General features: G+C 50.6%; 1 protein-coding gene across 4 annotated transcripts in view; it reads right to left on the reverse strand.

Moving 5' to 3' along the window:
• The window catches only part of Tmem184b (transmembrane protein 184B), a 28,029-nt gene extending 12,246 nt beyond the window's left edge, over positions 1-15,783 (reverse strand). For 2 of the 4 annotated variants that reach the window (XM_013511537.1, XM_013511535.1), the window contains exons 1-2: positions 6,665-6,914; positions 5,343-5,508 (exon numbers count right to left, since the gene is read on the reverse strand). In XM_013511537.1, coding sequence (XP_013366991.1) covers positions 5,343-5,508; positions 6,665-6,856 — 358 coding nt within the window. In that variant the 5' untranslated portion in view covers positions 6,857-6,914. Of the gene's footprint in view, positions 1-4,861; positions 4,982-5,342; positions 5,509-6,664; positions 6,915-15,645 lie in introns of those variants that run through there. The other 2 variants (XM_013511534.1, XM_013511533.1) reach the window with 2 other exon arrangements.
• Positions 15,784-23,864: the final 8,081 nt, after the last annotated feature.

Here is a 23,864-nt window from a genome sequence, read left to right on the forward strand (position 1 = left end):
ACTATAGTGGAGTGACATTTTATGACATCTGAAAAGCCCTCCTCCTCCAATTTTTTTTTCATCCATCTCTCTATTTTAAGATCCTTGATCTTTTAAAGGTGCTCTGGGGCCAGCCAGTCTATAAAATACCAATTTGCTGACAGTTTCTTTAAAGAGTCATTAATCAGTCAGTAACAGATTCACTGATTCTTCGAGAAAGGAGACAAGACAAAGTCCCTTGGACATGACTCAACCAGCCCACGCTGGGCCCCCTGCCCACCTGGACCAATCCCGCCCCTTCCTAAGAAATTACAGAATCACACAAACTGCCACCCCCCACAGCCCAGCAGTTGTTTGATAACGGGAATTTCTGCCCAATTATAGAAACAATGCAAAGGCCCAGTGGCCCTGAACCCTTCCAAGAGCAGAGTAGCTGAGATGTGACCAGCTCCTGCCTGGCACCCTTCTGATTGTGGTTCAAGTTTTGAGTCCCTAAGGAGGCCCCAGAGACGCAAAATGACCTGCGCCTCAAGTTCCCACCATAGGCTGTACAGGCCCCTGGGACGCATAAGTGACAAAGCGAACTGCAAGTCCAGAGGAAAGGGATGGTCTCTCTCTCTCTCTCTCTCTCTCTCTCTCTCTCTCTGTCCCAGACAGTCAGATACCTGGAATTTTCTGTTCCATTCTAGGTAAAAATCTTAAGGTAGTGACAATGCATGCAATCCAAGGAGAAAGACCAGGGCAGACATGAGCCGAAGAGTCGAGTCGAGTCTTTGGAGTCTTATGGGGTTTTGTTTGTTTTAGATGCAGGGTCTTACTCTGTAGTTCACGCTGGCCTTGAACTTACTATGTAGCCCAGACTGGCCATGAACTCGGGACAATCCTCTTGCCTCAGCTTCCCAAGTGCTGGAATTATAGGCACGCAACATTACGCCCAGCTTAGACTAGAATCCTGAGGCCCAAGAAGGAAGACAAGTGATGGACACCTTGTTTATAGGGTCAGACAGAACCCAAGGTCAAAAAAAAAAAAAAAAAAAAAAATCAGGCTGGGTGTGGTGGTACACACCTGTAATCCCAGCACTCAGGCAGCTGAGGTAGGAGGATCCTTGCGAGTTCGAGACCAGCCTGGGCTACAAAGTGAGCTCAAGGCCAGCCTGAACTCACAGGAAGACTCTGCCTCAAAAAGGCAAAAAAGGGACCAGGGATATATCTCAGTGGCACAGTGCCTGCCTGGTAAGCATGAGGTCATGAGTTCAATTCCCGGTACCAAAAAAAAAAAAAAAAAAAAAGAACCCCAGGGTCCCAGGCAGACACCAGAATGGGCAGAGGAGTCCTCAGAGAAGGAAGGGTAAGGGCTCTACCAGTGGGAGCCTGTGAGAGGCAGGTACCCCTCAGCAGACAGGAGGGCAGGGTCCCTCACATCCTGAGACCTGAGTCTTCCTTTCTTCACTGGCAGCCTCTCTAGCCTGGAGCTGCCTGGACCAGAAGCTGCAGTCCAAGAGACCCCTGATCACCCAGCCTCCTGGCCAGAATCTCCCCAGCCAACAACCGTACCACAAAGCCAGGGCCCAGGGCCTTGGGGAGGACCCGCTAACAAGTGCCTCCGGCTGTCTCTCCAGCAGCTCCTTGCCTCAGGACACAGAAACATCTGTCTACTTGTTCAAGAAACACTTGTGGGCACCTGCTGTGTGCACACTGTGTGCCACCTTGATCGCCGCTGCAAGCTTGCCTCCTCAGCGCTCACCGCTGACCTTGGAGTGGGGGGCGTTCCAGGTCCCAGACAACTGAGGATGGGCCTGGGAAATGCACTGTGATGATGACGATGACGACGATGAGACAACGGGCTGAAATCTGCTCAGGACAAAGGGGCACTGAACACTCTTTTGCCTCTTTCCAATGGCTGGTGATCCACATGAGCAATAATAGGTACAACGTGCCACCCACATGGTGGGCAGGGGACCTGCCCCTGTGCAAGGTCCCAAGTTCGAACAGCAGCTCTCCTCCCCCGTGGCTTTCTGTCCTTTACTGACCATGTGTGTCCCCAAATGCTGTTTCTGACCGCTTTCCACTGGCTCTTCAGAATGTCCTCCTGTACTCAGATCTACTGAGCTCTGTGTCAGAGCTGTGGCCAGTGGTGCCACTACGAGCCAGCATGTCCTCCTGGCAGCAGAGTGGCCCTGGGCCCATGTGTGGGCTGTGTCTGCAGCCCTCAGTGGTGTCTACTCTGCTGCACTCTTCCTGCCTGTGAAGATGCCAGCAGGCTCACATTGTCTAAAATCTGACATCCATAAAGGAGTGAAAGAATCCTCGCTTTCTACCTGTTCCTCTCACGTGCGTAAAAGCCCCAGCCCTGAAGGGAGAAGCTGGTCCTGTCCTGTTCACTAAGCCTGGCCACTGCTCTCTGATCACCTTGATTGTTGTGCAGCCTACCTGAAACCTGGTTTCACATGTGCACACTTCAGACACTAATGCATACTCCAGTGGGTAAGTGGGAGGGGAGAATAAGGTCAGGTGAGGAAAAAATGGGGCACCACTGAGCACCACATAAACTTTCTTAACAAAAGAGACTGCATCCCCACCTCTGATCATGGACATACCCACAGCCCCTCAGGGTCCTAAACCCCAAATACATGCAGGCAGCTGCATCTTGTCCTGCTGTCAGTGCATCCCAGTGCCATGGAAATCATAGCCCTTACCAGGTGGGTGCCACACTGAACAGGATTCCAGGTAAGTTATTTTACTGCTGTGAGCCTCGGCTCTCTCTGTGGAGAATGGGAATTCTACCACTGACTTGAGGTTCATAGGCTACACATACATTTATTCCTACTTCCCTAAAATGCCACTGAAATTGAGGGCACTTCAAAGACAGAAGAGTAGCCTGGGATATAGCTCAGTGGCAGAAGCGCCTGCCTCGAAAGCTCAAGGTCCTGAGTTCGATTCCCGGTACCAAAAAAAAAAAAAAAAAAAAGAGAAGAGTGGAAATGGGGGCAACTGATAAGAAACATCAATGAAAGTTCTAGATGATACGTTGAGGTCACTGACCTGGGAGAGGGAGGAGCCAACAAGCACCCCAGACACTGGGCCTGCCAACCAGCTCTGAGGTATAGGGGAGGCTCAGCCCACCAGTTAGCCCACCACACCGACTACACCTATTATACCTCCTGTGAGATTTTGGAACACTGGTGAAGAAAACAAGATGCTAAAGGGAAAAAAAAGAAGCAAGAAAGTCACATTAGAGGCACAAAGGATCAGAATCCAGCAGACTTTCTAAAAACACCAGGGAACAGCCATCAAATAGAACAACATAATGAAGACTCTGCCAGATTTCAAGAACAGCCTCTAGGCACCCTCTTGCTTTCTCAAAAAGCTCCTGGAGGATGTGCTCCAGCCAGAGAGCAGGGGTGAAGTGTCATCGAGGGACCGGGTGACACAGCACAGGAGAAGCAAACACATCCCAGGATGATGGCAAATGACAAAGCTGGGTGACAGCTGAGCAGTGAAGGGACTTGGATGCCAGTAGGCCAGAGTGGAGTAGAAAGGCTCCAGGAGAAATACAGCCAGATACAGCCACGGGAACGAGCCAGCGCCAACATCCGTCTGACCCTACGCTGCCTCTCAGCACAGACTGTTGTTAAAAATTCAATGGAATCTGAACGTGATGCATGGCTGTAATCCCAGTACTTGGGAGGCTGAAGCAGGAGGATTCCTTTGAGTTTGAGGCCAACCTGGGCCACAAAGTGAGTTCAAGGTCAGCCTGAACTACAGAGTGAGACCTTGTCTCAAAAAAAAAAAAATCAATGGAAGCCTTCAGGCATAAATGAAAAATAGCACATGGGAAACTGAGCAAGCTAAAAAGCAAGCCAAGTAGTTCCTGAAGTCTGGCCATATGGTTTTAGATTTTTCTTTTACTCCTGATGTACAAAAAATGTAACAGCATTGGAAATTGCAGATTAAACTACCTGTGGAAGTTGGGTGAAGAGGGAAAAGCCCTCTGAGGACCAATACATGGGCCAGGGATGCCCAGGCCTGCCCAAGCAGGCCCTCAGTGGGGAAGGAGGGATTCCTGAATCCAAGTCCCTGCCCTGCTAACCAGCGTCCACCCTCCCCAGAGCTCAGCAGTGCTTCCAGGGCCACCCAGATGGCAGGATGGGGCTGGTGAGGGCCAGGCCAACTGACTCAGACACCAGAGGCTGGGGAGCAGGAGGGCAGCGTGAATTTCAGGGCAGCTGTGCGCTGTTTGTAAACTCTCCAGAGGGGCCCAGCTGGACAATGGTGTTGCTAGGAGACGGACTTCAGAGGGCGGCAGACTTCCTGTGGGACCTCTGCTGAGCTGGGAGGCTGGGAGGCAGGTCTGGGCAGGTGGAACAAAAAGGCTGCTAGAGTGGGGGTGCCTGCCGGCCATCTACTGCCACCTCTGGGGCATGGAGTGAGGGTCCCCCTGGCTTTGCAGTACTAAGGATGGAACCCAGGACCTTTGCACTGAGCTACACCCCCAACCCTATTTATTTCTTTGGTTTTTATTTTTGAGATGAAGTCTTACCAAGTCACTAAATTGCCTAGGCTGGGATTGAATTTATAATCCTCCTGCCTCAGCCTACTAGAGTGCTGGGATTACAGGAGCATACCAGCACATGCCTGGCTGAAAGACCATCTCTCCCTCTGTGCAATGCAGCGCCGCCCGTGGCTGATGGGCAGGGAAGGGGCCATGCTATTGATCTCTTCTCCACAGATAGGCCAAGGCCCACAGGAGGAAGCATGTCCCTTTTTCCAAGGCCTGGTAGAATACCTCACAGGACAAAGCCCTCTGAGTTAAGACTCGGACGGATGGCAGGAACTTGTCACACATGGCTGGATAAATCCCTACCCACAGGTACCCGGTTACCTGGGGTTTCTATCCACAGATGGGTTGCTTGTATGCCAAGACTCAGCACTGAGCTCCAGGAGGGGTCCCCATCTCTAGGAATCTTCAAAAATGTTCTGGGGGCCCCACGGCAGAGCGTGTCTGTGAAGGGAGACTTAGGCACTCAAATCTGCAATGGATGGAGACCCTGAGGTGGGTAAGGAAGTGTGGGGTGGTCAAGGTCAGTCCCCATGAGGTCTTCTTTGTTTTTTTTTTTTTTTTCCTCCAGTACCGGGAATCGAACTCACAACCTTGCACTTGCCAGGCAGGTGCTGTGCTGCTGAGCTAAATCCCCAGCCCCTCCCCATGAGGTGTTGAGGCCCTTCAGTGAGGAAGCCATGAGGGGGCATGTGGCCCCAGCCCCAGGCCACAAGGTGATATGCATACCTTCACCCCAGCCATCCGGCATGCTGCCTGGCTGGCCCTCCTGTGAGCCCCAGCCCTAACCCATACCCATTCTCACCCTCGTAGCAGTCACGGACAGTGCCGAAGTACACATAGTACTGGTCGTTGGTAAAGAAGAGGAGGCTGAGCCAGGAGTCGAAGGCATAGATGGGCACGATGAAGAGGATGCGCACGATGTAGCGCTGCTCGTTGGGGCAGCTGTAGCAGCGCAGGTGCATGTAGATCTGGGGAGAGGGCGGTCACATGTCATGCTTTCTGCCTTCCACCCAGTCCAAAGCCCTCTTTCTCCTGCTTCATGGCTTCACTTCTGGCTCTGCCCCTTACTCCTATGGCTTCATGCAAGTCATGATCCCAACCTCAGAGTCCTCTGTACAATATGGATGATAAAACGAGGTGTGCCCCATTCCCATCTGTCCTCCCTGAAAGCCTGACCCCTGGGGTCTCACAGCAGTAGCACCAGGCTGAGGGCTCCAGGCTGAGGCCATCTGGCCGTGGCCTACTCTGGCCTGGGCCTTCACTGTTGGTCAAGCAGGCAGGACACAGCAGCCTCACTTTGTGGGGCTTGGCCGCAGAGGCAGCTTACAGTACTTTATGTCTGTTCCTGCCTGAGGCTGCACCAGAGGCCTTCCTAGGAAGAGGAAAGTGCAACTCAACTTGGAGAAAGAAGGGGAAGTAAAAGTTCCCTGCAGCTGCCAGGAGCCACTCCAGCCCCAGCAGCCGCCCCAGTAGACTGCGTGTGTCTGTCCTGGCTCTCACGATGTCATGCTTGGCCCAGTGAGCCCTGGCCAGGGAGGAAAAGAACAAACACCCTCCTTGTGCTGAGCCAAGGCCTTGGATGCAAGTGGGCCTAAAAGGGACAGAGACAGGGCCCTGGCAGACACACCCTGCCCTCTACACAGGGCAGCCATCAGACCTCCTCTCAGGCCACACCAGCCTCCTCTGGGGCCTCAAGTGCAGGACATGGGAGACCTGACTTCCTTCCCAGCTCTGCCACCTACTGACATGTGCCCTACTCAGCTGCCTCCCGGGCCTTCTCAAGCTCTCAAACTCCTCGGCTACAAACAGGTCCTAGATCCGAGAAGAGTTCTGGCCAATGGCTCGAGCACAAGTGACAGCATGATTTCCAGATCGAGAAGGTCAGGTCTCCAGGATGCCTTCTCCACACTCCCATCCCCTCGCTGTCAGATGGAGGAAGCCTTGAAGCTGCAGGAAGCTACAGCCACAGGCCCAAGCCTGACCTGCTCTCAGCGGAGCTGGGAGGTGAGCCAGAAATCAGGTCCATTGGGTGAGGCCTCCGAGAACCTGAGGTTGCAATTGACTGCACCTGGGGTGGCCTAGCCTAAGTCTCGGGATCCTTTAGGGCCCTGTGGAGCGGAGTACCTGGTGGCAGGTGATGAGCAGGGCTGTCCACACAAAGAAGCCAGAGATGGCCTGAGCCGCGGTGGTCATCAGGAACACAGGCTGCTCCATGGCCATGGGGCTGCCCTCGGGGGTCACGGAGACGCTGGGTGAAGCTGCTGCAGTGGTGGGTGACGCTGGATCTGGGGCCAGCGCGGCCCCCTTCACGGTCATGGTGGCCGGCAGCAGGAGGCTCCCGGAGGGGACCCCTTGGAGTACAGGACAGGTGAGCCTAGAGAGAAGGAACCCCAGGTGAGTGCGTGCAGGAAAGAATCCTGCAGGTTTCGACATTCACCGACCAATGCAGACCTCTCTGCCATCCAAGGCCCCACACGGCAGCTGTCTCGTGATTTCCAAGATCTCGGCAGACCACATTTGGCCTCCTCTGCCAAATGCTTGACAGCTCCCAGCTCCACTGGAATATGCTGACACATCATGCCAGCCCCTAAGTGTCCCTTAGGCCCTGCCCGCCTCTCTGATCTCACTCCTGCAGTTCCAGCCACAGTGGCTCCTTTGCTGCTCCTTGAACTCACTGCCCTGCTCTGCCACACTGCCCTCCTCCCTGCATAGCCACACAGCTCACTGCACACTTCTAGGTCTTTTTTTGGGGGGCGGAGGCACAGGGTCTTGCCGTATAGTTCAGGCTGGCCCTGAACTAACTATGTAGCCCAGGCTGGCCTTGAACTCACAGCAATCCTCCTGCCTCAGCCTCCCCAGTGCTGGTATTAAAGGTGTGCACCACCACCCTCCCCCGGCTTAGGTCTCTATCTTGACCACCTGTTCAAACGTGACATATCCCACACGTATGCGCAACATTCATGATGACCCTGTTTTCTTCTCCAGAGCACTGATGAGGTCCACGCCACACACCTATTCACACCCATACTCCCACGGACAATGTAGATTCCCCAGGCAGAGGCCTGTCCCCCTGACTACTGACGCGGCACTTGGAACAGAGGAGTGCACCGGCTATTCAGTAAATGCGGGCTGGACATAGCCACTTCTGTATGCCCAACACAGCACAATCCCTTTATCGCTAAGGCCATCTCTGTGAAAACACTGGCACTGGTCTCTGCCAGTCCCCTCCAGTCTCTCGAATGGCTGATGCTCGTTCCTCACCACCCAGCTGGGCTGTGTTGGAGACTTGCTCCCCTCCAGTTTCTGCACCTTCAAACTGCTTTTTTCGGTGGTGGTGATGACACTAGGCAAGCAAGCACTGCACCACTGAGCTACGGCCCAGCCCCAGGTGGCAGGCTCGCCTGTCACTGACTTAGGAGTCCTGCTTCCCGCTATCGGCCCCGCACTCTCTCCTAAGCACTTCCCTCCTGCTCCCCATGCACACGGTCGGCCTTTCCCTCCTGCCCCTCTAAGACAAGACCTGATTTCTGTCTGAACCCCCAGAACGCCGACCACTCATGATGCTCAGCCTTATTACCTATTAATTTTCACTCCTTATTGCAAAAGAAATTTGAGGAGCCTCACAGAGAAGTAACAACATAAAGAGCTGAGGAAATTGATATCAGGAAAAATTCCACTGGGAAAGTGAAGCTGAGTGCATGCTGGGTGTGGGAAGAATCTCTAAGGAAGAAATGCCTCTCTAGAAAGGGCACTGGGGTCCCAGGTGGACTTTCCTCGTGGTGACTTCAGTACTCCCAGGAACAAATGAGTAACTTCACACTGCAAAGTAATCCTAGCACTCTAGGAGGCTGACGGGGGAGAACTGCAAGTTTAAGTCTAGCCTGGGGAACTTAGTGACTTAGCCCCAGTATCACAAAATGAATGAATGAATGAATGAATGAAATGAAAAAAGCAATGTAAACCCAGATATGACCCACAGAAGAGCTCTTGGCTCTCAGGGACCAAGGCTGAGCTGGCAGTTGGAATCACTTTCCAAGAACAAATCAGGCCCACCCGGAATATCCCCCCAGCTGAACCCACGTTGAAATTGCCAAAGTGATGACATAAGAGGGAGGGCCTTTGGCAGGTGATTAGGTCATGAGGGTGAAGCCCTCTGACAGGATCAGTGCCCTCACAAAAGGTCCAGAGATACCCCTCACCTTTCTGTCCACATGGACACAGTACGGAGACCACTGCCTAGGAACCGGAAGTCAGCCTTCACCAGAACGCAATCTGCCAATGCCCTGACCTTGGACTTCCCTCCAGAACTGTGTGGCATTTTGTTTCAGCAGCTGGAAAGGAGGAAGCCAGGAGCTATTCCCTCTACTGCAGAGGATCAGAGCCTGTACCCTGGTCTCTTTCAATGCTGCCACCTATGGACAAGCAGTCAACGTCACCCAGACAAGAACCTGGAAGACGACTCTGCCCAAGCCCAGCCTCTGGCAGTGACCTGTAAAGCAGCCAAAGGACAGCTGACAGCAGAGGAAATGGACAAACGGGGGAGCAGAACACGGCCACTGCCATTGGAGGTTGGCTGGCACAAGTTCACAGGGTCCCCAGGGTCTCTGCTGCCTGACCATATCTGCTAAGCCCACATGTGACCACCTCGGCCCGAATCCTGAGTCAGCCCACAGGACTTCACGGTCCCTTCTCCTGGGCTTTTCCTATCCAGCTGGCCTGGCCAGACCCTGCAGTCCACAGCACCCTTGCCCACTGTCCACCCACAGTTCCTGGCTCTGTGTCAGCCCCTCTCCAGTGTCCCAACATCCTCTGTCCTATCTGCTCCCCACTCTGAGTTGCCACCCAGGGGGAGCCCCTTACATTTCCATTTTCCTGTGCATATGTGAGCCCTACCTCACTGAGGAAGATATGGAGCTAGATTAAAAACTCAAAAATGTAGACGATGTCTATATTAAGCAACTCAAAGGTGTCTATATAAAGACTGGAGGCAAGCTCTGAAAAAGACACAGTGACAAGCCTAAGAATAGCTCTTGCAAGCATGGCTGCAAAGTTGAGAACCAGTGCCAGAAATATTTCTTTAAAAAGATTTGGGTTGTATATCATCATTTTGTCTGTTTTCCCAAATTAAATGAATAAACATGGGAGGGGTACAGGAAGTACAAATACTCCTAAGTTATCGTCTTCCAAGCATTATCTGATGGGTTTTATCATAGCAACTTTGAAGTAGCATTATCTACATCTTAGAGGTGTGGAATTTGTTTTTGCATCTCCCAAATGATTCAAGGGTTTTTATAATATTTCCTCAAAAATATTTTTTCTTTTCTTTTTTGAGACTTGGTCTCACTATGTAATCCAGGCTGGCCTTGAACTCATTATGCAGCCTTGGTTGGCCTCAAACTCCCACAGATCCTCCTGCATCAGTCTCCCAGGTGCTGGGATTACTGTACTACATTTCCCCCCAAACATTTAAAGTGGTATCCTGAGTTGCATACACGTGGTCCCTGACCCTAAGAGGCAGGTGTAGGCTCCTCCTCAAAGGCCAGAGCTGGTCGTGCTCAATGGTCTCAAAGCAGCATGCAGAGGTCGCCAGCTGTTCTCAAGGTCCTGTGTGCATCACACCAGGCCTCCCTGCAAACTGTTCCCACCCCTGAGTTTGCGAATATGACTTCCTTCAAAGCCTCATTTTGCCAGGTGGGGTTGGGGATGCATGCCTCTAAGCCCAGCACTTGGGAGGCTGAGGAGAGAGGACTGATGCAAGTTCAAGGCCAGCCTGGCTACACAGTGAGACCCTGCCTCAAAAAAATTTTTTTTTAAGTGGGCTGGTGATATAGCTCAGGGTTTAATCCCTAGTATAGCAAAAAGAAAAAAAAAAAGGTCTTATTTTCATCTATAATATTTCAGGGTAACTACACAATCAACAAGGTAAAGTTCTGGTTTACAGAAGTCCCATTAATAGATAGAACAAAGAATGAAAAGTCACAATTTGTAGCCCTTAACACAGATAGTGATGTAGACATGATGCCTGAATCAGCAGTGGAGATGAGAAGAAACTTGGTAGTGAAGCCCTCTCGGCTCACAATCAGCATCCACACCGCCAACACAGGGCAGTCCCACATCCAGGCCTCCCAAGGGTGCAAGGAAACACACAGTCCCACCTAGCAAGGACCCACGGCCAAGTGCGGACTGGACTCCAACCACATCTCCAGAATTAACCACCAGTATTCAGGAAACACAGGATGGAGGAGCAGAATGTGCAACCATGCTAGGCGGTGCAAAAATCTACAAAACAATAAATTAATGGCTTAAAACAAAGGGGGAAGCCAGGTACACTTGCACACCCCAGTAATCCCAACACTCGGGAGGCTGACGCAGGAGGATCACAAGTGCAAGGCCAGTTTAAGCAAGTTAACAAGAGCCTGTCCAGGGGGCTGGGGATTTAGCTCAGTGGCACAGCGCCTGCCTGGCAAGCGTGAGGTCGTGAGTTCAATTCTCGGTACCGGAAACAAACAAACAAAAAACCAAAAAAAAAAAACAAAACCCAAAAACCCAGACCCTGTCTCAAAAAACAAACAAAAATTGCGGGGCTATTACAAAATGAGAGATGTGACATAAGGAAATACAGTATGTGGACTTTGCTTGTGTTCCCATACTAACAAACCAACAATTAAAAGAAATTTTTGAAGTAGCCAACATACAGGAAATCTTATCAATTTTGTTAGGATAATAGCACAGTGGCTATGTAAAAACTAAAATTCCTTATTTTTCCTTAGAGGAAAAATAATCTTTTCAATAAAGAGTGCTGAACAACTGTACATTCAGAGACAAAAACAAGGGCTGGGGATTTAGCTCAGCGGCAAAAGCGCCTGCCTGGCAAGCGCAAGGTCGTGAGTTCGGTTCCCAGTACCGGAGAAAAACCAAAAATAAATAAATAAATAAATAAATAAATAAATCAGAGACAAAAACAAAGAAAACAGCCCTATCTAAACCCTTACGCCAATGGACCATGGATTAAATGTAAAACTAGAACTTTTACAAGATACAGAAGATCTCTGAAACCTCAGGCAAGGCCAGTGTTCTTAGACGCCAGAAGCACCTACAGAGGGAAAGGCCCATGAAAGTCGAGCCAGTGTCAGATGTGCAGGCCACAGACCTGTGCCAGGACCAGCAGCCCCACCACAGCAGGATGCTCCACAGCTCCGCCACACAAAAACACACAATATAATTAGAAAGTGGGCAAAAGACATGAATAGACAGCTCACTAAAAAAAGAGAGATGTGCAGATATACAAACGAGTAGATGGCAGGGCGTGGTGGTGCATGCCTGTAATCTCAGCATTTGGGAGACTGAGGCAGGAGAACTGTTGCGAGTTCGAGACCAGCCTGGGCTACAAAGTGAGCTCAAGGCCAGCCTGAACTACGTAGCGAGATCCTGTCTCAAAAAAGACCAAAAAAAAAAAAAAAACCAAATGAGTAGACGGCCAACATTGTTAGCCATTAGGGAATCAAATTAAAACCACAATGAGAAGCCGGGCCTGGTGGCGCATGCCTGTAATCCCAGCATTTGGGAGGCTGAGGTGGGAGGATCGTTGCGAGTTCCAGACTAGCCTGGGCTACAAAGTGAGCTCAAGGCCAACCTGAACTGCATAGCGAGACCCTGTCTCAAAAAGACAATAAATATATAAATAAATAAATAAATAAATAAATAAAACCACAATGAGATATCCACACACACCTACAAAACTAAAAAACATGTACACCAAATGCTATTGCAGAGAATCCACACCTCACCCACTGCTGGCAGGAAGACAAAACAGTCCAGTACAGCTACCATGGAAAACAATTTGGCAGTTTCTTATAAAACTAACAACCACCATTCGACCTGGTAATCACTCTTAGATATTTATCCTGGAGAAATGGAAACCCGTATTCCCGTGAATTTTGTACACAGGCGTATACAATATCTGTAGTTGTAATCACAACACCTGGAAATAACCCGGGTCTCTTTCAATAGGTGCAGATTAAACAGATGGATGCATAGAGACCACAGACACAAACCACCAGCTACTGACACCTGCAGCCTCTCGATGCAGCCAAAGGCATCATGGTTTAGAAAACCAGCCAATCTTAAATGCCACAGACTGTATGATTCCACATATAGAACATTCTCAAGAGCCAGGCATGGTGGCACACACCTATGATGCCAGCACTTGGGAGGCTGAGGCAAGAGGAACATTGCGAGTTTGAGACCAGTGTGGGCTACAAAGTGAGCTCAGCTCAAGGCCAGCCTGTACTGTATAGCAAGACCCTGTCTCAAAAAGACCAAAAAAAAAAAAAAAAGAACATTCTCAAAATAACAAACATGGAGCCCAAATTACTGGTTGGAAGAGGACAGACAGCAATGACAAGACTGCAGGGGAGCCCTTCCAGGAGATGGAACAGCTAGTATCTTCATAGTTGTGTTTACAGGAATCTACACACCACAAAGCTACAGAGAATGACATTCACACATAGGCACGCACCCACAGGAGGTAAGTGAGAACTAAGCTCTGTGGTCCAGTTTATAGCACTGCTCTCATGTCTGTGTCCTGGCTATGATGTTACTACAGCTACAAAAGGCACAGGAGAGTTTAACAAAAGAGACAGTTTTACAAGTTTTATCAGCTGGGCATAGTGGCAACGCCTATAGCATTTAGGGGGCTAAGGTAGGAAGATTGCAAGTTCCTGGCAAGCCTAGGCTGCATAGCAGGACTCTGTACAAAAAAAAAAAAAAAAAAAAAAAAGGGTCAATCCCATGGTGGCACATGCCTGTAATCCCAGCACTCGGGAGGCTGAAGCAGGAGGACTGCTGTGAGTTCAAGGCCAGCCTGGGCTACAAAGTGAACTCAAGGCCAGCCTGAATTGTATAGTGAGACCCTGTCTCAAAAAGACAAAAAAAAAAAAAGTCAATTCCAGCATGTAGGAGGCTGAGGCAGGAGGACTGCTGTGAATTCAAGACCAGCCTGGGGGAAAAAAAGGCCAGCTTAGGCTACATAGTGAGTTCAAGACCAGGCTGAACTACATAGCAAGACGCTATCTCAGAAAAGTCTTTATCATATAGAAATGTACAATAATGCATTTAAAAGAGTGAAAAATTACATGGCATCTTGAATTTTCCTCTCTCCAATTTTTTTTGCAATACTAGGAACTGAACATAGGGCCTTAGAACCAAACTATAACCATCCCCAGTTCCTGCTTGATGATGATGTTGTTGAGATGAGGTCTCACTAAGATACTCAGTTGTCCAGGCTAGGATCAAACTTGTTATTTTCCTGTCTCAGCATCCTAGAATGCTGGGATTACAAGGGTGCACTGCCACGGCTGGTGGTTCACCTCTGTGATCCTAGCACTCAGGAAGGTGAGGCAGGAGGACTGTCATGAGTTCAAGGCCAGCCTGGATCAGATAGTGAGTTCAAGCCCAGCCCAAACTGCACAATGAGACCTTGTCTTTAAAAAAGACCAAAAAAAAAAAAAAAAAAAACCCCACAAACCTGACATGGTGGCACACACCTGTAATCCCAACACTAGGGAAGCTGAGGCAAGAGGATCATGAGTTTAAGACCAGCATGCTACATATTGAGACCATGTCTCAAAACAAAACAAAACTTCAGATGGCCAAAAAGCAATCTTTAAAATCTGTACTGAGATGGGAGTGACTGAGGAAAGGGCTGGTATGAGAAATTTACTGATTACCTAGTAGAAAGCACCTGGAGTAGCTAAGCCTAGCAAGGCAGCAGCTGCCTGCCCAGCATGCCCAAGGTCCTGAGTTCGACCCCCAGCACAGAAGAAAAGAAAAGTTCCACATCTGGCCAAATTTTTCTGTGACAACTATTTGTCAGAGATACACTTCCTTGTACTGTTTACGAAGTGTTTCTAAAGCATGCTGAAGATGTCCCTTCCCAGGAATGTCCCAACAAAGGGAGCTGCTCTTTGAGAGACCCAGACTAGAGCAGAGCTTTTGGGAAAAGGCCTATCTGCAATGTTTCTACTGCTGCAGGATTTTGCTACCAAAAACAATAATTGTGACACTGACTAAAAAAAAAAAGGAAAAACCTCTCATATTTGAATTCCTAAAAAACTACGTGACAGAATGTTCTAGTCTGTTAAAACACTTCTAAAGCAATGGAGTGAGTTTTGGACTCATGAATTAACAAGTTTAAAATAAACACCTTCCATTTAGTTTATAAGAACATCTGATTGGCACCAGGGAGGATGGAAATCTACTAGCCAAATTTCTACAAATCCTTTGCATACTCAGTGGAAGCAATGGAAAAATGAGTAACCCCATTTGGAAAGAAAGCCAGTGAGGTGTTTCCTCCATGCACAGCTAGTGTCCAGGGCAGGGATTCTTTTCAGTGAAGGCAGCCGTTAAAGCCAGCATCTGAACAAACGGAAATAGACCAGGCCCAAGTACTCTCTCCCAGAGGATTAAAGCACACTTGCCCAAGACAGGCAGCACAGGAAGCCAGAGGTTTTTGCACCATCAACAAAATAATTTTTTAAAAATTATGTATTATTTTTAAATACATCTAGCTTGCCTTCTGACTTTTACTTTTGGAACAGGCTTTCTTAGGTAACTAGCGTAATGGCAAGGTAATTCATGTACACACAGAACCACAGCAGTACCCACACTCCGGCCAGGCTCAAAAGGTTTCCTTTGTTACCTACAGGGACGAGTGATCAGAAGAAAGGGGCAAAGCCCGAAGGCCTCCAAACTTCTCCCCCTGCCCTTAGGTTTCTCTGCTTCTTGGTCCTTGTTCTTTTTTCTTTTTCAGTTCTGGAGATTGAACCCTTGCCTCACTGATGAGCTACCCCTTCCATCCTTTATGTTTTTATTTTTAAAAATTTTTATTTTTTTATGACTTTGAGACAAGGTGTCATTGAGTTGCCCAGGCTGGTCCTGGACTATCTCCTGCCTTTGCCTCCCAAGCAGCTGGGTTACCGGCATGCACCATCACACCCAGCTCTGGTCCTTCCTCTTCCCTGGACCAGTACCCCACCTCCTTCCTCAGGCTGACATCAGACAGAAAGCACAGTCCAGCATTAACCCAGCCCCTCCCAGCGACCTACCTGACAGCACAGTCACTCAGAGGCTATGAAGAGGCCGGCCACACAGCTGACACTTTGTCCCAGGCTCTGCGTCAGGGAGCTGAGCTGGAATCTCACCACCATCACCTGAGCGTGGGCGGGGCAGGTGACGCCTCTGACTGCTCGGGGAGAAGAGCACAGGTGTGCGCTGTCCCCGTGGCCATGGCCTTGGGCCCAGTGAGTTTAGGAAAGCAGAACTTCCCAGACATTAGAAAGGGTTGTGGAGCTGGATATGGTATGACACACCCAGAGGGGTCTGGGTAGCCCCCAAAATCAAACGCATAGTAATCCCACAGAGAAAAGCCCTGGGTAAGATATTTTTAAAGACAATAATTAGCCTCACATCAATTGAGGTCAGATTTTTGCCACAAAATTAGTCTGCTGCAGACTTAGAAAAAACCTTTGGGATTTCTGAGCGTTCTGGTTCCTGAACAGCAGAGAAGGGACACAGCAGGGTGGCCCTCCAAGCTGCAGGGAGGTCAATACCATTGGAAGGGCCCAGGGTGGGTGACTCTTACACTTGCTTTCAACTGTGATGGTGCCCTGTCCCCTGAAACCCACCCTGCACACGGCAGGATCAGGCCAAGGGGTGCAGTCCTTGCTCCTTGGCAGGGAGCTGAGACCCTTGGCCTCCCTTCCCAGCCTCCAGTCTGAGCATCAGCAGCTCATGGTGACCCTGCACATATGAGCCATGTCTGTGTGCCCAGGTGCCCTTCCCCCGCCTGGGTCTTCCTGGTCCTGAGACCCCTCACCCTCAGTTTGTGTCCCTAGAATGTCACAACGGACCTCCCCTGGGGGCCTTACTGTGCTCACTGAGGTCAGCTGGCTGCCAGCATCTTTGTCTCACGCACCTTCACCACCTCTCCAGGCCCAGCACGATGCCAGGCACACAGCAGACACAGAATAGAGAATAACACAACTGAGCGTGGAGAGCCTGGCCCAGAGCACCTCCACACACTCTGGGGGCTCGGCTGGCTGAAGGACTTGGGTATTCAGCTGGGACAGGGCAGGACCAGAGAGGACAGGGCACGGAGCTGAGTCACGCCCACTGCCTTCTAGCATGGAGAGACCACACTGTAGAGGGCAAAGGCACCTGTTACGTGCTCCATCAGGGCACGAAGGCGGGACTGCCAAGGTGGAGACACTTTCATCAACCAGTCTATTCTAGCGAAGTGCTGCTTGCCTCTTGATTAAGGATGCTCACACTTAAAGAGGGCCAGAAGTGCCCTGTGGCAGCAATATGAAGAAAGGCACAGGGTGCTCCAGCCTTCCTACCTTCCCACCTTGTAGGGTGATCAGCGCTTAAGGCCTCACCCTGCTTTTTCCCGCCTGATCACAGCCCTCTCGCGGTCAGGGGTCATGACTTAGGTGTGCCTGTCTCAGGGCCTGAACACAGCACTCAACAGGTTTTGGCTGAACAAGGAAACAACTGAGTTTGCCCTCTGCATTTCTTTCCAACTCTAAAACTCCAGCCCTGGGTCTAGGACATTTCCTTGTTGTCATCACAGACCTCCATTCCTCACAGCCTGTCACCTATCACCTTCTTGTACATGTGTGCATTCTACACCTTCCCTCCTGTCCTTTCATGGTGCTCTCCTCTACTATGATGGTATCTGATCATGTGACACCTGTCTTCCTAGTGAGACCTGCTCTGTGAGGGACCAGTTCCTCCTTGGTCCCCACAATGCCTCTAAATCAGTGTGTGCTGAACAGCTAGCTGCACTGGGGGCAGAGAACACAGCATGCAGCAAGGCATGGATACAAACCTGCCACTTCCTGAAAGGCGCCTGAGTCAGGATGCTGGGCACCAGCCCCACAGTGGGGAAGCAGGGCAGTGCGACCTGAGCGGCAGCTCTCCCACTTCCCAAGCCCTCTGATAGCTGTGTGGCGTGGGTCTTGTCTTACCACAGATTCCAGGATGGGGGCCAGGGATATAGCTCAGTGGCACAGCACCTGCCTGGCAAGCACAAAGTCCTGAGTTCAATTCCCTGGGCCAAAAAAAGAAAGAATACAGGTTGATGGGAGTCCCCAGCAGGGGCTTCTGGGAGTAGCAGGACACAGGGCCCCTCGCAGCCACCAACCCACAGGGATAAGGCTCACTTCTCCAGACCAGGGCCCAGGTTCCAGGGCTAGCAGCTAAAAGGAATGAGGGAAAGGGGCTCGGGCACATCCAGCTTACAAAACAAGCCAGGGTGACCAATTCACCATGTCCCTTCCACCTCCTACCAGAGGATCAACAGAGCCAAACTGGCTGCCAACAGATGCCTAAGAGCACAGAATTGGGACAGGAAAGCAGGACGATGTGGGGGTCTTGAGTCAAATCCAACCAGGCCCTGGTGAGGCCTGCTGAACCATGCCAAGCCCAGAAAACAGCGCAGAGTGGCAAGAACTCCCACTTTGCCCAATGCAAAGTTGGTCCCAGACCTGTCTTGTGAAGGAATCCTCTTCTCAGACCAGCCACAGAGCTATGTGTGACCACTAAATGCAGCCACTTGCCCCAGTGTTGAATGTCCCAAACAGTACCTCATACCATTACACCCTGACTTTATTGTGCATCGCTGTGACTTCAGGTTTGTGGGATACCTTAAGGGTGCCCCTCTGGATTTTATTATGCCCTGTGTGGTGGGATAATTAATAACCTCCCAAAGATGTCCATAACCTAGCCCCCACACCTGTGACTTTGTCCCCTGACATGGTGAAAGGGGCTTTGCAGATGTGTTGAGGATCTGGAGATAGAGGCCATCCTGGAGTAAAAGCCAGAGGGCAAGGGTAGGAGGAAAACAGGGTGACAATGGAAGGTTCGAAATATAGTGGAGACCACTCTACTGCCACGAGGGGGCTACAAGCCAAGGAATGTGAGTAGCCTCAGGAAACCAGGGCAGGCCAAGAAGAAGATGCCCCCTCAGAGCATCCAGACAGAAGGCAACCTGGTAGGACCAAAGCTTATAATAAATGTGAACCGACTTCCTGATAATCTGTACCACATAAGAGCAAAGGACCTGCAGATGAGGCCAGAGGCAGTCTGCTGTCACCTGTTAACAGCTCCTCACGCTGCCTTCTCTGCACTGTTACATCCATCCCCAGATTTTAGAGGGCTGTGCAAGTCTTGGGTCCTGGAGTGACCTGATTCCCAGCTCTGTCACTTAGCAGATATGTGCTGTGGGCAAGTTACATAGCCTGTTCTTGTCAACTTCCTCATCTGTAAAATGGGCATGTGACCAACTATGTCAGAGGGCACGGGAAGCATGAGGCAGCTCGCAGCAATGCGCTGTGTGATGCGGCGTACTGTTACTGCTCTCTGGCCTCACTGCTACCATATCCTCTGGTCCAGCTGGGAGTTCCTGGTCTTGACAGTCTGAGACCCAGGCCAGGCCTTCTGAGGTCAGATCATCCATTAGTTTCAGATCTGACCTTGCTGAGGCAGCAGCCACCACAGGCAGACCCAGCAGCAGGGTGGCACGATCGTCTCTGGAATGTTAATGCACCCTGGGAGGGTGTTTTCTCCATTCCTCCCCTTGGCGGGACTTCTATCTTCACATTACTCTGGGTCGAATCTGACCTGAATGCTATTAACCCGAGCTGACCACACTGCTCACTCGGTTGCCTAGGAAGGGTAAGGAGCCCTCTGCCTCAGGGCAGTTCCTGCTCCCTCAGCTTGGGAAGCAGGACCAGCTTTCTTGGGGGTGGGGGGCTGACCCACACCGCAGCGGCTCAAAGCCCATGCCTGGCCCTCCATCAGAGGGGATTAGAGCAGCCAGTAGCTGGCAGTTCTGCCCAGCTACCCGAGGCAGGGGTCCCTCACTCCTCCAAGTCAGCACACACCAGTACAAACCACTCCAGGCGCCACCTCTCTCTCCTGCTCCTAGCCACGTTCCCACAGCCTCCCAAGCAGGAAAGAGAAATCTGCCGACCATGTACCTATCTGTCACTTGGGGGGAGGGGTGCTGAAATAAAGGAGAACAACAGAGAATTCCAAAACCTTCCAAGGAGGGATTACATAATTCTGCCTTAGAATTTAACCTTTAAAAAAAAAAAAAGTCCAAATTTTGATCACCCCAGTTTTCTCCCAAACTGAACACAAAAGGGCCAATGCTTAGTTGCTTTAATTGGACTTCTCAGCCCCCCTAAATATGAGCCCCCTCCACCTTTTCAGGTAACTGAAACCCCATCCAGCACTGACAAATGCATACAGAATCCTGAGTCTCAACGTTCCTGCTACCCTGTGGGAGTGGCATTTCTAGCCAAGATCCCTGTCCCCACCACATCCTGAGACCCTGTCGGCAGGGCCAACCCAGCTCCAGCTCAGGACACCAACCTGAACTTCATTCATGCAAATGCATACTGAGTGGGAAAGACCAGCACCCCGTCCTGGTGCACACCCACAGCAATGAGTGCACACGTGCCCCAGAGACAAGCACACAACCTTTCACAGAAGAGGCTGGACACAACCCCAAGAGCCACCCACAGAATGGACACATGAATAGTGACACTCACACCCTGGACGGCTTCACAGCCCTGAAAAAGAATAAAGGTCTGTTATACACAACCTGGACATACCTGCGATGCAGCGGAGAGGAAGCCAGGGACCAATGAGTACCTCCTGCACTGCCATTCAAGGGAGGCTCCAAAGCAGGCAAACCAACCCCTAGCGTGGAGCAGCTACGTGAGAGGGGCTGTAACCAGGGGGCCAGCAAGCCTCCCAGGGGTGCTGGGAACGCTGTACCATCTCCTCAGGACAATGGCTCACACAGGTATTTATAGGTGTAAAAATCCACATGCTGTACATTTAAGCTTAATGTGCTATGCTATAGCAAGTGAGACCTCATAAAAAGTTTAAAAATATAAACCCACTCCTTTGAGCACCTTCTGTGTGCCAGGTCCAAAGGATGTCTCAGCCAAGATTCTGACACTGTAAGATCTTCCAAGGGGGGAAGAAAATGTATTCATGCAACAACACCAGGTTGTCCGTGCCCAGTGGGACAGGTAACGAGACGGGTCAAGGGTATCAGTATTTCTGGTGATTTGAGGGAGGTGCAGAACCAACTGATGAAATGCAGGAGCCCAGGAGCCCCCACAACTTCCCTCTCACCATGACGAGGGCAGCTGCTCCATCACTCACTCACCAAGCATCTAACAAATCCACGGCTGTGAGTGTGCAGGGCCCGCAGCCTAGTGGAGAATCAGACATGCAGGACACAAAGGAAAAAGCCCCAGCGCCGGCAGAGAAGAACTGCGCAGGTGCGAAGGTGAGAGTGTGGTAAGGAGGTGGATGGATCTTGAGGCGGGCACACAGAGGCTGCTGTGGACAGCCAGGTGGGCAGCCAGAGTGGGCTGTGCGAGCACAGGGTGAAGGAGGGAAGTCGGGGCAGGCACAGGGCAGGCGGTTCATCAAGTGTGAAGCAAAGTGGGGCCACTACAGAGGCCCTGGGATGCCCAGGCTAGGAGAGACTGGACTTTGCTATCAGGGTCCGTACACGTGCTTAAGCAAGGACACGAGTCATGGTCATTTGCTTTTATTTATTTATTTTTGTTTTTTGAGACAAGGTCTCACCATGTAGAGTTCAGCCTGGCTTTGAACTCAAGGAGATCCTTCTGCCTCAGCTTCCTGAGTGCTGGGGTTACAGGTACATACCAGCACGCCTGTCTATGGTCCTTCACTTTTACAGAGGGTGGCTTCAGGACGCAGTGCCCAATACCTGCTTCTTTAACCCAGCAATCTATCTTGCTGACTGTTCAGTCTCAGTGTATGAATCTCCATTTTGTTTTCTATGGCTATAAAGTATTCTGTGGTTTGAGCAGGCCATAATTTGTTTGTGGTTCTCTGTAAATGGACATTTAGGTTGCATCTTTTTTTTTAAATGAAGGTTGAATGCAGGGCCTTTGCACTGAGTCATAGCCCCAAGCCCCTTTTTAAATTTTTAAGAAAGGATCTTGCTAAATTGCTAACTTGCCCAAGCTGAGACTGAACTTGCAATCCTCCTGCCTCAGCCTCCCAGACTGCTGTGATTACAAAGGTACACAAAGTCCATTTGCTATTCCAAATAAGCAGCAATGACTAGCCTTGCATATAATTTTGCATACCTATTAACACATCTATAGGATAAATTCCTAGAAGTAGAGCTGCTGGGTGTTAAGAATTGTAACTCTGAGAAGTATTGCTAGAAAGAATAATTGTGGTATTCAACTGCGGAATGAACCTCCTGCCTGGCCTAGTAGTGTATCTGGAGGAGGTGGCAGAACCAACTGATGAAATGCAGGAGGATCACAAGTTCAAGACCAGCCTGGGCAACTTAGCATGATCCTGGATCAAAACTAAAAAAAAAAAAAAGGACTAGCGTGTAGCTCAGTAGAACAACACTTGCCTACCATGCAGCAGACCCTGAATTCAATCCCTAGCACTGCCCCAAAAAATGTTTTCTTAAAGGCCACACCTACTAGCCCTTTCGGCTCTGGCTCTGAAGTTCTTTCTGATCCCTGGGCAGAGGGAGGTGGACAGAGACCGGGTCACCACAACACCTGCTGTAATTGGTCTCCCTGGGTGAGGGAACCAGTGTGCTAAAGAGACATAGGTAGTCCTGGCAGGGAAGGATGAGACAAAGAGCCCGAGGGTCACTAGCTTCCTCTAGCCATCCCAGGTGACAAAACAGTAACTCTTGCCACATCCCATGCAAAAGCTGCAGGGACATCCTAGCCATGTACGACACTCAGGCTCCATGACATTCTGCTGCCTGGTCCTGGACCCGTTACGTAATTCATATGCCTGACAGCCACCACCACTGAAGCACTATCCTGCAAGCCAGTGGTGTGTGAGGGACAGGGCAGTCCCCAGCAGGAATGTGAATGTCTCCTGAGTGAGGACAGCCCAGGACGTGCAGTGTGTAAGGCACACCTCCCTCCTAATCAAGCTGACTACTGACAACTGTGGATGAAAGGAAAGAGCTCCTGCCCCCAGCTGAGTGGGAGACGCCTTTTAAAGAAAGAACCCTTGTCAACCTTCCCATCTCCGCCCAAGCTCTGAGCCCACTGCCTGGGGCAGCCAGGAACAGAGGTTATGGTACAAAAATCCTTCTAACTCATGCACAGTGCATCAACAGTTCTTCATAAAGCAAAGACACATTGCTTTGGTAAATCTAGATTTTCATATGTCCTGTTTAAATCCCTCTGAGAAACACATGGAGCTGTATCTCCTCCTCCTAGAGGGGAGGCCCCAGCAGTGCCTGGGCCTCAGTCCACAGTGCGCACACTAGGTTGTCCCACTACCTGGAAAGCCCTGCCCACCTCTCCCCTTGCCAACCTCTGCTCTGCTGTCCACACAGCCCCAGCTCAACTGCCATTCAGCCCACCCAAGCCAAGCAGACTGCTGCCTCCTGGCGCGCTCAGTTCTGACCAGAACCCTTATTAATGCACTTTCCAGCTCTGGGCAGCGATTCAGTATGCTGGACTCTCCAGTGGACAGCAGGGGCGGGCTCTATGACGTGAGGACTTAGGGAAGGATGGGCCAGGAAGCTTTTCCCCCCAGGCTCTCTGGCAATCCTCCCTTCTGAGCCTCTGTCTTTCCACCTACAAAGTAGTATCACAATTCCAAGGTTCCCCAGGCCAGTGGGAGAACGGAATGAAAGGATACACAAGCAATGTAATTTGCAAAGCCCTCCACAAATTCCAGTGAGGACAAAATTAATGTAATTAGTTGCTAATATTAATTGATATTAATAGCACTGCACACACCCTTTGCCAACACCTATCACTGTGCCTTGCGGACGCAAACTCCTGATGGGATCCTGGACTCACTGCTCATTCTGGATAAAATCCACAGCTGCAAGGTAGAGAGCCGCAGGCTCTGGCGGGGACTCAGGGTTTGTGGTTGTTATTTTCTGTAAACAATAACCCATGGGGCTTCAGAAACAGCCCCACCCAGCATCGAGGGGGTTCTCAGCCACATGCCAGCAGAACAGGGCCTCCCTCCGTGCAGGCTGTCCAAGGGGATTGCAGCAGCAGAAAAAAAAGGCACCATATGTCCCTGGGGTGGAGACACTGTCTGATCTGAAAATCCCATTCAGGGTGACAGACGCAGTAACTACCACAGTTCTCACTCCCCTCCTTTTTTGGGAGGCAGTCATCCTGAGACCCACTCTGACGCCCAGGTGAAACATCCACAGATGAGGGCTTCCAGTGAGGGGATCAGTTTCTAGGGGAGTGTGGAA

Source organism: Chinchilla lanigera, unplaced genomic scaffold (assembly GCF_000276665.1).
Source record: "Chinchilla lanigera isolate Chin_1 unplaced genomic scaffold, ChiLan1.0 scaffold00012, whole genome shotgun sequence".
In the NCBI taxonomy this organism is placed as follows: domain Eukaryota; kingdom Metazoa; phylum Chordata; class Mammalia; order Rodentia; family Chinchillidae; genus Chinchilla; species Chinchilla lanigera.